The sequence below is a fragment of the Strigops habroptila genome, chromosome 2 (genome assembly GCF_004027225.2).
Source record: "Strigops habroptila isolate Jane chromosome 2, bStrHab1.2.pri, whole genome shotgun sequence".
Taxonomy (NCBI): Eukaryota; Metazoa; Chordata; class Aves; order Psittaciformes; family Psittacidae; genus Strigops; species Strigops habroptila.
The window spans coordinates 11,328,224-11,342,836 of NC_044278.2; the positions used below are offsets into that span (position 1 = coordinate 11,328,224).

Below are 14,613 nucleotides of genomic sequence, written 5' to 3' on the forward strand. Positions count from 1 at the left end.
CAGAAAGTTATTTATTCTATGGGCCAACTTAAGTCTGCCTTTGGCAAGACTGTTATTAATTTCACTGGGTGTTGGGTAATGGCCCAGTGGTTTGCTAGTAAATAATGGGTGTTCTCTGCAATAGAAATACTGAATGGATGGATGAAGTCTCTCATTTTTTTCAAAACCTAGCAGTGTTACTGATAACTTACACTATTCAAACAAGGCTGAAGTCAGAAGCTCTGTGTTCTGTTTTCTGGTTCTGCCACCAGCATGGAAAATGATTTCTGTGAATATTTTCAAATGCTGATAAATTAGGTTAAGATTTGGGTATTCCACAAAGCCCAGCTGTTCAAATGGATTCCCAGGCACATCTGTCACATGGGGGTGCTTCAAAGTTTCTAAAGGGAAAACTCACAGCTCTCTCAGACTCTCCGCAGACAAAAGATCCTCCAAGCACTTAATCATCTTTGTAGCCCTTTTGTGTATCAGGGAGCTCAGAAAAGGACACAGTACTCCACGTGTGATTTCAGCAGGGCTGAGCAGAAGGGAAAGGTACACCTCTCTGGGCCCACTGGCAACATTCCTCTTTGTGCAGCCCGGGATTCTGCTGGTCATCTTTGCCAGAAGGTTGAAATAGAAAACCCAGTACGTGAACAAGGATTGACATAGAGAAAGTTACCAGCAACATACATTCATTCACAACAAAATGAAAATCATTATCTTGACATCTATTTGGGTCATTTACTCTTTCTCAGATTAAACACAACTTGAAATGGTGATGAACTAATATGATCAAAAACTTGCCTTTTCTTATTTTTGTGAAAGGTTAAATAGCAATTGAAAATGAAGTTCTCTTCCATACTACTTCTTAATTACTTTCTGACTTGCATGAGATAAAAAACTTTTATAGTTTCAGATTTACATTTTAGTACAGCATTTTACAGTAGTTTGCGTACTACTTAAAGAATTGCTTTAAGTGCGTGTGTGTCTGAGTCAGCACCTAAGAATATCACATACAATTCTGGCTCTAAAGCCAGTGTCAAAACTTTCAGTATCATTAAAAGTGATAATTTCATAGCTGATCTTAGACCTTGCAAGTCAGTGAAACTACAGCATTATAAAACTGGACTAAATCAAGCTGAAACCGTAACTGGTCTTTACTCTGGTGAATCTTACCTTCAGAAGTTTGAACAGCTTTTTCTGTATCCACAGGAACATCAAGGTCTTTTGTGAAAAAATAAGGAAATTAGATTAATTTAGTGTTACATGTTTTAGCAATGCATCTGAAATACCAATTCTCAGATTTAAATGGTTGGTGGGAGGTTGGAAAGATGCTATTGGCAGTCTCAGATGTGTTCTACAAGATTTAGACAACTAGAGCATGTTTTGAGGAGGAGCTCTCCGTAACAGCCAACTACTGTCTGTAAGCATTTTGGTCAGCTCCTCCAAAAGTCATCTTCACCATAGCTAAGTAGGACATTGTCTGGGCGTGACAGACATTGTTGATCTATCACTGAGAAAACTGCAAATTACAAGAATATCGCTTGATACTGCTTGCCTTTACCAGCTCCATTCCTCAATGTTTTCAACATAACACTGAAAATCAGGGTGAACTCAGCTCTAATGCTTTTTTCTTTCTTTTTCTTGCCAAAAATGTTACAACTTACTTAGGAAAGAACTTGATGAAGAAAAGAAGTCCTTAATGGCAATAAGATACAAAATAATTCCTCCGTATTTTGAATCAGAATTTGGCAAGGAGTTTTTCCTAGCAAAGGTAATGTAGCTGAAAAGTGGAGGAGCTTGTGCTAGGCCAGGTAGTTTGTGCCCTGCTCCCACAAAGACAGTTGTGGGTTTACATCTCAGCCTCAACTTATCTCAAGAAACCATTACAGAGAGGACAGTTGTGGCAGAATTAATGCTGAGAATTATATGCCCTTGTCCAAGGGAACATATCTTGGAGATGGTGTATGTGTATTCAGTACACACTCTGTAGATTCCTTACATGCACTCTGGAGAGAGTCTGATTTAAAGCAAAAGCTGAACCTCAAGTATTACCCCTCCAAAAAGCTCTCTGTCATGACTAGAAAGGGAATTAATAAGACTCGCCCTCCTGGGTTAAAAGTGGCCTTGGGAACTTTCCTCGTGTAGTCTCACTTGATAAATGCTGTAAGTGCATAAAGCATACTCACAAATGTACTTTGGAATCTGAGGTTTACTTATGTATATCTTTTTTATAGTCACCACTTTGGTTCTGCTTATTTGTTTCATTTGCACCCATTTGTTTTGGGGTTTTTTTTTCCTGAGTGTTTATTTGGGAGATCTAAATCCTCTTTCTTACTTTCCTCTAGTTTTCTGATGTGGAAGCACTGTCTAGGAAACTTCCTCCAGTTCAAAAACAGGAAAGTGGCAATTTCCCTCTGGAGACAATTGAGAAACCCAGTACAGGTAATCTGCTGTCTGGCAACATTTCAGTATCTTCTTCATTGTTTTGTCCAGTTGTCTCACCAGCCCCATGGATTCCCAGTCATTTTGATACATGAATTACTTGGACCACAATGGCTGTATCTATTGTGATACATGAAATATATCCAGCAGCACTCCCCGACATTGAGATCCACCAGTACGGAGTAAGCTGTGTAAATTCAGTCTCCCAAAAGGTAGGCTTTTCCCTGGCCAAAACTTGTGTATCCAAGAGTGTTTTTGGGGAAGCACTCCTCTATGGGGCCTTCTCAGCCCCACACTAATTCCCATATTTCCTCATTTTGAATCACCATATTGCAATCACCAGAAGACCTGTGTTGAATTTGTCCATTAGCCCTTTAAGGCTTATTGTTCAGTTAGAAAGAGAACAAGAAATGACTAATCACAAGATATGCATTTTTGATCCCCATTGCCCAGTGGATCAATATGTCACATGCAGACAGCTTTCAAAGGTTGTCTAAATTAAAGTGCCAAAGACTTAGTGAATTGTTTTTCATGTGTTTATGAAAATGATGATTATGAAAAACACTTTTCACGGTATTCCATTATTTTCCCTTTAGCATCTGAATGTCTCAATACCATGAGTGATTGCCCACCTTCACCTGACCTTCTGCTGCAGGCTCATTCCAAACAAAATGAAGGTTCCAGCAGCACAACAGGTAAAGCTGCCTTCCAGAATGTAGTTTGGAGCAGGTTAATACCTATCTTCTTATAACTTTTGACAAAGTATTTACAATAGAAACTTAAATCCACCTATCTCTGTTCAGCATCCTGAATACATCTGAATGCAAGACTGGGAGAAAGGAAGAGAGGTATAAAACTAATGGCAGAGATTTTTTCCTTCACCCTAGGAGACTGCTGTAACAACATGGGAGTGATGGGTAGAACTGCAGACAAATCCAAGAAGTAATTTCTCTACTAAAAAAAAATGTACAAGCTAAATTTTCCTGCTTGTGAAGGTCTGTAACAGAACACTCCAGAACAGAGTTTGCTGTGGTTAAATGGTCTTTGCCATTGAAACATCCCTGTTCAGTTTTTCTTTCCTTGCTATGTCTATTGTTGTTCCCTCTGTTTATTCATCTGCTTGTGGTGACAGCTTTGGACGATCACCACTGGAGAGATACTAGTCTGCTTTAATTGGTCCCAGCCTTTGGCTCTCACATAATGCCAAACACCAGCTGAACTTTGGCAGTGCGTGCTTGCAAAATCTGTCCTTGCACCCCATAGTTAGTTTCCCTTCACCCTTTCCTTCCACCCATACTGGTACACTTTCTTAGTAGTGGGAGTGTTGCCCACTACTGGCAACAAGCTGTTGCCTTCAAACTTCCCAGATTTCCTCTGTTATTTATGCATAATCCATACACCTTGTGCATATGTACTCACCTGTACTTCCAGAGCCACCAGGTAAGTGATGAAAGGAGCAGCACCTTGGGAGGGGCAAGAAGAGAGGGGGGGTGTGTGAAGAGATGCCAAAACTACACTAACTTAAAATGTCAAAGCATAAATGATGCTCACCTTTAGGCAAAACAAGAAATGCTGATGGCTTTTTCCGCTAATGTCCATGCTTAGCTTTTTTTGTTGTAAGCTGTTGGCCATGAGCTGTGTAGATGGGAAGCCCTTCTCCACCACCTGCAGTTCTGTTGTCTGGAAATAAGAGGGGAATCTAGAGAAGATGCTATTCTCAAGTAACATTTCTGCCTCCTCACAATGACTTACTGACCAGACTTGGCATTCCAGCTAGACAGGGCCTTGCAGTCCAAACAGAAAAATGATTCTCTTCCAGGCAAAATATTCAGCTGTTCATCTCCTGAGAAGACAGCCACCATAATTGTCTTGTGTTTTCCCTTCAGAGATTATCAGACCTCACCATAAACTACATGAATCTTAGGTTGTCAAGCAAAAGAAGTTGTATTTAGATCTAAGTTGCTCTGGCCGTCCCTCTGCTCGGACTCTCCATTACGAAGGAGAGCACAGTTCAAAGATTAAAAGATAGCCAAGATCATCTTAACCCCAGAGTCAGACACATACAGGTTATCCTTATGAATAAATTGTTGCATTCAAGACAATAAATCCTGATCAGAGATAGTGCTTACTACCTGGTTGTGCTGATGAAGCTCTATTGCTTTGAGGCCTGGACTGGAATTTGTTGTTATATGGACAGACAGATCTGTCTTGACCAGCCTCGGTGTTTCTGTACAGCTCATGGCAGAGGCATTGCCTCTAGAACAGCAATGGCTTTGATTTTGATTTTAGTGCTTAAGGTTTTGTACCTTCTGTTCTGTTTTTAATCATTTCCACAGGTGTTTGTATCTTCATTGCAAATTCCCACTGAGGCAATTCCAACTGATTAGTTCTAATAATTACAGTACAACTTATTAGTTACATTTTAATTACCTACTACTGTTTGGGTGTTTCTTGAGCTCTGAAATAAAAATGAGACCAATTCTTCTGTCCTTGTGCTGATCAAATGGTTTCATAGAAAATAAAGCTCTTATCTAAAGAAGAACATCAGGATTATGCTTAATATGATGCTTAGTTTTTCATGCTTTTGGAAATCGTTCCTGTCCAGGCCTAAACGAGGCTGCAAGATCGCAAGAGACACCCTTACAACATAAAGTTCAGAGTCTGCTGGTGAATGCTGCAGGACAGCCAAGAACAGAGAAAGTTAAATTACCATCATCCCTTCAGGGGAGAAAACCAAACTCCATACCAAATAAAAAGGTAAAATATTTTTTGTCAATATTCATATCCTCTCAGTCATCTCTTTTGCATAAAATCTTCACTCTGGGGCAATCCTGGAAGGTATTTTGAATTTATTTACTTGTATCAGAGAAAGTATGGCCAGCAGCACTCGGGAGGCCACATCTCAAATCCTGTGTTCAGTTCTGGGACCCCCACTACAAAAGAGACATTCTGGTCCTGGAGCAGGGCCACGGAGCTGGTGAAGGGCCTGGGGCACAAAGTGTGATGAGGAACGGCTGAGGGACCTGCAGGGGTTTAGTCTGGAGAAGAGAAGGCTCAGGGGGGACCTTATCAATGGTTGTTGGTCTCTTCTCCCAAGGAACAAGCGATAGGAGAAGAGGAAACGGCCTCAACCTGCACCAGAGGAGGTTTAAACTGGAGATTAGGAACAATTTCTTCCCCAAAAGGCTTGTCAAGCACTGGAACAGGCTGCCCAGGGCAGTGGTGGAATCACCATCCCTTGAAGCATTCACAAGCCGTGTAGATGCTGCACTTAAGGACATAGTTTAGTGGGACTTGGCAGCGCGAGAGTAGCGGTTGGACTCAGTCATCTTAAAGGTCTTTTCCAACCTAAATGATTCTATGGTAGAAGGTTATTGGCAATTCTAAAACTACCTTTCCTCTCAGCTGTTAGGTCAAACTCTGCACCAGGCACCCACATGAAAACTCCAGAAGAGCAGAACTTCTCCCATTCCTCCTGAGACATCTCGATGGCTTAATACGTCTGAAAACTCAAACCAGTATAATTTGCAGACAATACTCAAAGTGCCTCTTCAGTTCTTACTCAAACTAGAATGTCTTTCTGTAATTCTTCAGGATGAGTGAGTGACCAGAGGTCAAATGTAGGTTAAGCTGGGCATAAACCACGACACCTACCTTGATGGCCATCAACTTCCTCTATTATCTAACATTTTAATTCTGTTTGCAAAGGTAGAAGATCCTGTCGCGGGAAAGGTCAATACATCTTCTCTTGCAACAGCAGGACAGCAGCTTAGTGGCTTCCATCTCATTCCACCCAGCGTGACACTTGGGGTACTAAAGGAAGGCTGCACCTATGCAACCACAGTGATCCTGAAGAATGTTGGCGTGAACTTCTCAAGGTTAGTTTGAATTTTTAGTACCTTGGGTTTTAACTGTCCAAATATGCATTGCTTGTTGTCAACCTTCTGATCTGATTAATGTGAGGTAACAAATGCTATTCTGATATTTGGAATCATTTAATAATGACTGACTGGATAGAGGAGATAATGTTAGAAATACTTCAGCATTAGTTGCGTATGAATGTTATTAGGAAGATGGAGAGCAGTAGGGGCCAGCAGGCCGTGGATGCATAGTCCTGGCCCATACAGATGATTTACTCATTCTCACTGAAGTTCCAGGACCAAAGTCTTTCATGGAAACCAGTGTTACATTCGGCTTTGGGAAATGGTGCTGGATGCTGCAAGTCAATTGAAATGGGCACAGCTGTATTCAGGCAGACACAGGTCTTTTTAGTGCATTGAGAAATAGCTCCAGTGATGGCAGAATAAATGGCAAATAAAGCATTAATGTGTGCACACATTTCCCTTATTCAGTGCGTGGCCCAAACCAGCACTGCACTTGTGTTCCAGTGGGGTGAGGAGAAGTGAGTCCGTTTCTAGGCCTGCAGTCCAGCAGATTGCCTCTTGCCCTGCATGACAAATCACAGCAAATGATCATATTTACCCAGTTGCAGCTTAAAGAACATACAAATACAGTGGAAAAAATGCTTGTGATTGCTCTTCTGTCCTAGAATTCCCCTTTGGAGTCACTGCACACATGTTCATTCCATCACTCTTGCATTGGCACAGTTCCAGTGGTTTTACTTTAGGCTTACGAGCCCTGTCCTCCCCTGTGCATCCACATGACAGAAAAGAGGGCAAAACCTATTTCTCACACTCAGTTTGCTCAACTGCACTTGCCTTAGCTGTGCTATATGTACCTTGCTTTTTAGCTGAAAGGAGAGCCTGCAACAACAGGTTTCTTATGTCCTTACAGCTTCTGGGCTTCCACCTAAGGTCTGTCACTTCAAAATAGCCACATTTGAATTGTTATAATCCCACCAGTTGGTTTCAAGAATTGCACTACTTGGTGGGAGGCTTTCATTTCAGATAGCTCAAAAGCCCCAAAGCCAATACCAAGCTTTTTAAATTGCTGTGTTCCAAGACAGCTATTCCCACCAAAGTTTTCCAGTGTCAGCCTCTCACTCCCCCCTACCCTCAGTTACATCCTGCAGGTTGAGAGATTCTGATTTAGCAGTTAACTGAAAGCTATTTAGGCCAATCTCATGCATTGATGAAGCTGGCTCCTCTTAGCATTGGTGATAAATAGTCTTTTTTTTTGCTGCAACATTAGCACTGGTTAAGGAAAACAGTAAGGACAGTCAAGGAAAATACCACTATGATTCTGGTAAGTCTAGGCTAGCTTTTAAGCCTTTTACTTGATGCTTTGAGAGGAGAGCTAAGCTGCAAGCTGCTGAATGGCAATTCTGAGCTATGTCTACCTCGTTCTGCAGTGAGAGCTTTTCTATGACAGGGACAGTAGCTAACTATTACCTTCCAAATTGTTCATATCATAGCCTAAACTTGGGACATCCTGATGAAAACTGAGTCCAGCTTCTCATAACAGCCCAGGCTCAGGAGAAAGCACAGGAATTCTGACAGCCAGTTTAGAAGCCTACCAGAGCTTTCCATAAGATGGAGCCATATACTAGGAATGCCTCTTCTACTGCCTTTCCTTTAACAGCTTCTGGTGCAAGTGCACGCTGGTAACTGTTCTTCAGGCAGAGATGAAAACCTGAGGATAAAGTCTAGAGCCTTGCAAAAGTAGAGGTCATATCTGCTCTAGTGACCTTTAGAGATCTTGACAGTGGAAGTTGTGTGCACAAAAGGGCTGCACGGATGTGAAACCATCAGCGAGAAATGAAGAAGTGAAACTACTGCCTTAGTGGGTACTGTGAAATTATTCACACACCATTTGTGCTGATATCAGGCCATCTGCAATAGAATCATATCAAAGGACATTAAATAAAGATTGTGAAGGACTTCTGGGTGTGCAACACACAGGTGTTTGCCAGGAATACGTAATGTGCATTTTAGCTTCCTTTGTGTATGCAGGCTGGGCATGCTGATGTTTCACATGCTGCTGTAAGGACCAGGCAGTGCAAAGAGCTCTCTGAAGTCTGACTTTAGCCGATTCATCTCCTCCTTCGGGTGTTTCTGTTAGAACCTGAGCCTTGGGGAGAAGCCCAGGAATACTGTGCAGCCCAAGTGGTACACTGTGACGGGAAGGATGAGCTAACACATTCTGCTGTTGGTTGCACATGCAGAGGAAGAGCAGACTGGCTGCTTCCCAGCAATGCCTCCTGCCTGCCTGAAACAGCTGCTGCAAACTGATTCTCTTCTTTCTCTAACAGGTTTCGGGTGAAGCAGCCACCTCCACACACAGGACTGAGAGTGATGTACACACCAGGACCTGTAGGTTACACAAAAAACCCTCGGCCTTTTTCTACCCTCAGGCCATCTCGGGGTCCTCTCCCACCAGCTGGCTGGGAATAGAGCTGGCAGAGAATACATGATTTGTTTAAAGTAATGCTGCCTTCCACTGTCTCTCTCCTGCCTTCGAGCAAGCATTCTATGCACTCCCAGTCTCAGCCTGTGCCAGAATGCAAAGGGGCAAACATGTTAAGTTCAGTGGAAAGCAGCAGGTCAAGCACTGAGATTCAAGAGAGAGATACTCCACTACTACCTGAGTTTTCCCATCATTTAGAACAAATACCCTATCATCTGCTCTGTCCTACACCTCATCTCCTATCCCAATACCTTCAAGAATTAAACTCTTCCCTCAACCATTTCTTCTGCTTGCAACTATTCTTCACCTTAAGTCTTATCTAGCAAAGCACCATAGCGTGTGAAATTGTCACATTTCTGCTTTTGTTCAGTCTCTCTCTTCACCTGTGTGTGAATAAGTACTGTGCTGGTCAGTATCATCACAATATCCAGGTCATACCAGGCAATGTTCTTGCCAATGCCTTTACAGGCATGGAATCAAGAAACAATGACTTGTGCAAGAAGGCAGTGCCAGAAAGCAGGTTAGACCTCCTTGTCCAGAGCCCTAGCCACAACTCAGTACTTCAAATCATAGCATGGTTTGGGTTAAAAGGAACCTTAGAGCTCATCCAGTTCCAACCCCCTGCCACAGGCAGGGACACCTTCCACTAGACCGGGTTGCTCCAAGCCCCATCCAACCTGGCCTTGAACACTGCCAGGGATGGGGCAGCCACAGCTTCTCTGGGCAACCTGGGCCAGCGCCTCAGCACCCTCACAGTAAAAAGAAATTCTTCCTTATATCCAACCTAAATCTCCCCCTCCTTTAGTTTAAAACCATTCCCCCTTGTCCTATTGCAACAGGCCCTCTCTTCTTGATTCTCTCCCAGCTGCTCCCGTTCCCCTGCTGACCTTTCTAGTGAAACAGACACTGGGTGACTGGCAAGCACAAACCCATGTGCTGGGCACTAAGTCTTTAATGTCATCAGAAAACACAGATCAAGAACCAGCTCCAAGGACTGCTGGAGGGGACTATGTATGAAACATGCACCTTACCTGTGAGTGACCCTCTGTCTCTGCTAGGTGGCTGCAGGCTTGCAGGTTGAACTGGAGATCGAGATTTTTGCCATGGTAACTGGAAGAGAAGATACTGGTGGCCTTGAAGAAATTGCCCACGATATTGAAATATTAACAGAAACAGAGACTCTTCTCCTGCCTGTGAGAGCAAATATCCTTTGTTGTCTTACTTCCCACACAAACACCTTCTAGCACCAACCCTGGGGACTTTCCACCTGTCAGAAGCCTTAAGCATCATTCCAGTGCAGGCTGCTGAGGTAGCAAGAAGCTTTACTGTCCGTTCGGAAACACAAAAATGGGTGTTCTCAAAAGCACAACAAATGAACAATTTAAGATTCTGACACCAAAAGCAGTTTACATCAGAGATACAGGGTTTTGGGAAGTGGGGAAGGAAGAACAGTAAGCTCAGGAAGATGTGGCTTTCAAAAAAATAAAGGAAAATAATACGAAATCTTTCCCACCACCCCTGATTGAAACTCCACCCCCAGGTAAGAGCCATCCTTACCAAAGGACAGAGAACTGCAGGGTCCCCTGAGACTGACCAGAGCAACTCCACTGAGTCTTTAATACGCTCTGGAAGTGACATTGAAACCCCCCAGATTTACTTCAGAGTGACCCCAAGAAGTCTTTCATGCCTATTATTGTGGAACTGAGCTAGACACGACTGGTGGCATAGCAGCAAAAGCAGCTCCTGCTCTGTTCCCACTCACCCAGTCCTCGGACACATGGTTGCAGACCAGCCTCCAAAATGTGCAGTTCCCCAGCATTTCACATGGTCTTTAATCTTTGAGCTGAAGGCAGTAGTGGATTCCAGTTGTTTCACAGCCTTATTTCCAGAATTCATTCCAGCCTCCACACGTACTATGTTAGTTACAGAAATGTACAGACATGGTTTGATCCTTAATACATTATTCCACCTGTGTTGACCAATGACACTTACGAGTGTCGCCCACAAGGATACCCCCAGGGTGGGATGGCAACAACAGTCCGGGCACTGTCTACAAGCCCCAAACCACAGCTCTGGATTACACTACCCCGGAAGCTTTCTAGTTAACAGAAGTACTGGATGCAGTGGTACCACTCACAAATAAAAGTATGGTTATTTTACCTCCTCTTGGCTTCTGGTCCACATCATCAAACCAACTCACGCAACTGACATCACACAGACGTGATGACTTGAGACAAGGAAAGGAAGCGCTGGATGACATTAACCAAAGGACCCAGTGCAAGAAGTTTACAGATTACTACAAATGCTCAGCTCAGTGGAGGCACTCACAGCAGAGCCTCCCCAGGCCTATCCTAAACCCTTCACTCAGCTGTCTCCACATTAAACAAGTCACTGAGCCTCCTGACAGCCAGAGGCTGGATTTATTGCAGTTCAGCTCTAATAAATCAGCCTCTCTTTATCACTCTTCATGCTCCAAAACCAAGTCTTACTGTTGACCCTTTGACACTGACAGCAAGTCTAATAGGAGACAGGAGTCTCGCAGATACACAGGGCAACCTTAACATAAGAAGTTCAAGCACACACAACCCTCTGCACATATTATTTCATGCAACACATTTCTGTAGCCTTGGAGAGTCAGACTAGATGGAGAATGGGTAGTGATAAACAGCAACTCTGTGGATGTTTCTTTTCTCCTCAGCTCAAAAGTCCCCATTTGCCTCACATGTATAACACTGACATCTTCTTTTAACTTCAGCATCTGTCAGGCTGCCACATTATCCAACAAGTCAGTAAAGAAATCCCAGCTGTAGCCCATTTCCTCCAGAGAAAAAGCAACCACATCAGTCAGTGCTCAACAAAAACTTCACAGAGACGTGCACCTCCAACTGCTGGATCTGCTCTAGGACTGCCCAGAGCACAGCAAACAGCTCTTTCCCATTTAAATATCTTCTTACCTTTTCCGGTGTGGAATTTTACCCCTGGATTAACATGCAGTTATAGTCTAGAACAGCAAATGTAGGGCCTCATCACAGCTGCCATAGCCATGGCCGATTCTCCGTTCTGTTCTGACAGTCTTTTTGTGACTTGATTGCCACTTCCTGCTGAAGCTGGCTACAGCTACTCTGTGCTACCCAAATGCCTCTTGGAACACTCGTCCCTCCAAAATCTCCTGGACTCAAAACCGTATTCATCTCAAACATGTCAAGAGACTCTGGACTGGCTGGTTTAGTCTCACAAAACATGAAACCAGGACACTCCAAATATAAGTCCTGGATTTGGTTAAATAGTCATGTTCAACCATCCACAACAGAAATAGCTTAGTCATTGCAGAGGCACTGTGACAACTTCTTAAGTTGGTGTCACCTTTTCCAGGTGGTTGTCAGCAGAGCCAGTGATTCTCTCCATTGAGACCTAGAAACTTCCCTGCGATACTCAACTTCATCACAAATTTACCACACTTCCTAGTAGAGACCAACAAGCAAAAATCCCTGAAGCATCATCTGACTCAACTTAGTCATACCTCATTTATATGTTTTCTTAGTTATTTAAAACAGTTCATAAAGATTCTCTTAATATACTCAAAATCAAATACTACACAGGAAGCTGCCCATAAAAGCCTTCAGCATTCCCAAATAGACTGCCCATCCTGAACTCATGGGTATGATATTTATGCCACTCAATTTGTGAAAGAAAAGCAAACCTTTAATCTAGTTGAAGCCCATGTGAGAACCCTTTCTCATGTTGTTCCCTTCCAACAGCAAAAAGAGGCCAGCTCTACTAAAGCCAGTCTATAGCCATCATGGCACTCACACAACACTTGCAAATAATCTTATGGAAACATAGACTTGTTCATTTATTTAATCAGATTAACATGGGTTGGAAAGGACCTTAAGATCATCCAGTTCCAACCCCCTGCCATGGGCAGGGACACCTCACACTAGACCATGTCGCCCAAGGCTCTGTCCGACCTGGCCCTGAACACTGCCAGGGATGGAGCATTTACAACTTCTCTGGCAACCTGTGCCATCATAGGCCTACCTTTCAGTTAGCTGCAGCCACCAGATGGGGATTATGAATAAACAAAGTGACACTTGGCAGAGAGGGACTGACAGAAAGGGATTATTCTGCTCATAGCCTCATTTGTTCTCAGTTCTGATTGTTTTCAGATGCTCTCTGCAGATCTCTCTTCGTAGTGGAAGACTGAGCCACTTAGGGATGGGCTTTTCCTCCTCTTTGTTCCCACTGACACAGTAGTGACTAGAAGAAACATCTCAGTCTGTGAGACACCATATTTGTACATCCAAGTGCAGTTCTGCTTTCTATTCATTTCCAATGGGGTGCTTTCCTGTGCTTCATCCTTTTTCCAGCATGTGACATTGGAGATGGGGAATTTTCCTTGCTACATGCAGATGACTTGTTCCCTAAACACTTTACAGTGACCAAGAATCCCATGATCAGGGATTAAATAATAGCTTTCAGGGTGAAATATGAATGCCAATTTTGGACTCTTCCATCTACACTGTTGAGACACAAATTCTAATTCAGGTTTGTAAATCCAGGGAACTGCACCTAAGAAAGGGCAAACTGAGGTACCCAAGGATATCAGGATTCTAGAGTATCAGTGGATTGCTGGCACAGGACAAAACTCCATTTAAAGCATATGGTGAGCTCCCACAGTAGCTGACCGAGTCCTGTACTGGTGTTTTCCACTGCCTCACCAGACATGGCTATTTGTCCATCAGCCCTTTCAGTCAGATTTGACCTATAAACCAAGGCTGAAAGCCAGCTCAGGAAGGTGCTAAAACGGACACATACCCCGTTGGCTCTGCTGATTTCTGCCCTGATGCTTTTCAGGTTTCTGCAGACACAGCCACAGTCCCCTCCATCAGTCCTTTGGGAGTGCATTCTGGGCACTGAGGCCACTGCTGCCAGTACAAACTGGTCACAAGTGGTAGAAATCAGAGAGCCAGAGGGCAAGCTCAATGGGGAAGCCTGTGACAGCACCTATGGAGAGAGGACAACTAATGTCCACCACCTCAAAGACCTTTTCTTCCAAGGATTCTGTCCAAATCCCAGCAACAGCACAAAGGTGAAGGAATTCCACCTCTTCCAACTTAGGTCAAAAGAGACACCCGTCATGATCATGAGATGACTCTGCATCCCAAGTGTCTCTTCTATACCACCATCTACATCCTTGTCATTAGTCCCTCAGTTCGTGTGCACCTCTGGCCATCTTTTTCCTCCCAGGCCTCCCAGAGGATCATCCCACAGCAGTTCTTTACATAGGTTCTGTAACATTTATATCCCTGGCATGAAGGTAAACAGAGCACATCACAGAGGCATAGAGTCAGCCTTCACCTTTTGGTATCTGGTTTTGGTATCTCTCTCCTCAGTCATCACTACTGAATGTTCACTGCTGAAGCTACCCCTCCATCTGTAATCCTTTTGTTTCCCACTGGAGTAGCACATTTCAGCAGCAGCTGAAGATGTCAACTGAAGTTACCAATACAACTCATCATCCTATAGAGTCTCCTCTCCTTCCCACTGCTGAGGGTCTTCTTCGGGAGAAATAAAGAAATAGAACAGAATATGATGGAATGGAACAGAATAGGTCAGGATGGAGACATGTCTGAATGGAGCTGTTTTATCACAAGTTTCCTCCATATCTGGACAAATATAAAATCAGAGGCACCCAGAAACAACCGTCAGAGAGCTATATGGAGATTGCTAATTCCCATAAAGAGTTAGAGACCCATATCCTGGCATTGGAGCATAAAGTGCTGCTGTAAGTTACCCAGACTCTGAAGCAGAAAGCGAACC

General features: G+C 43.5%; 1 protein-coding gene across 7 annotated transcripts in view; it reads left to right on the forward strand.

Annotated features, from left to right (window-relative positions):
* Positions 1-10,957, forward strand: part of SPAG17 (sperm associated antigen 17) — a 101,717-nt gene extending 90,760 nt beyond the window's left edge. For 4 of the 7 annotated variants that reach the window (XM_030471962.1, XM_030471965.1, XM_030471963.1 and 1 more), the window contains 8 exons: positions 1,654-1,756; positions 2,331-2,427; positions 3,024-3,122; positions 5,033-5,184; positions 6,136-6,305; positions 8,639-8,699; positions 9,852-9,996; positions 10,763-10,957. In XM_030471962.1, coding sequence (XP_030327822.1) covers positions 1,654-1,756; positions 2,331-2,427; positions 3,024-3,122; positions 5,033-5,184; positions 6,136-6,305; positions 8,639-8,699; positions 9,852-9,996; positions 10,763-10,899 — 964 coding nt within the window. In that variant the 3' untranslated portion in view covers positions 10,900-10,957. Of the gene's footprint in view, positions 1-1,653; positions 1,757-2,330; positions 2,428-3,023; positions 3,123-5,032; positions 5,185-6,135; positions 6,306-8,638; positions 8,700-9,851; positions 9,997-10,762 lie in introns of those variants that run through there. The other 3 variants (XM_030471966.1, XR_003989435.1, XM_030471967.1) reach the window with 3 other exon arrangements.
* Positions 10,958-14,613: the final 3,656 nt, after the last annotated feature.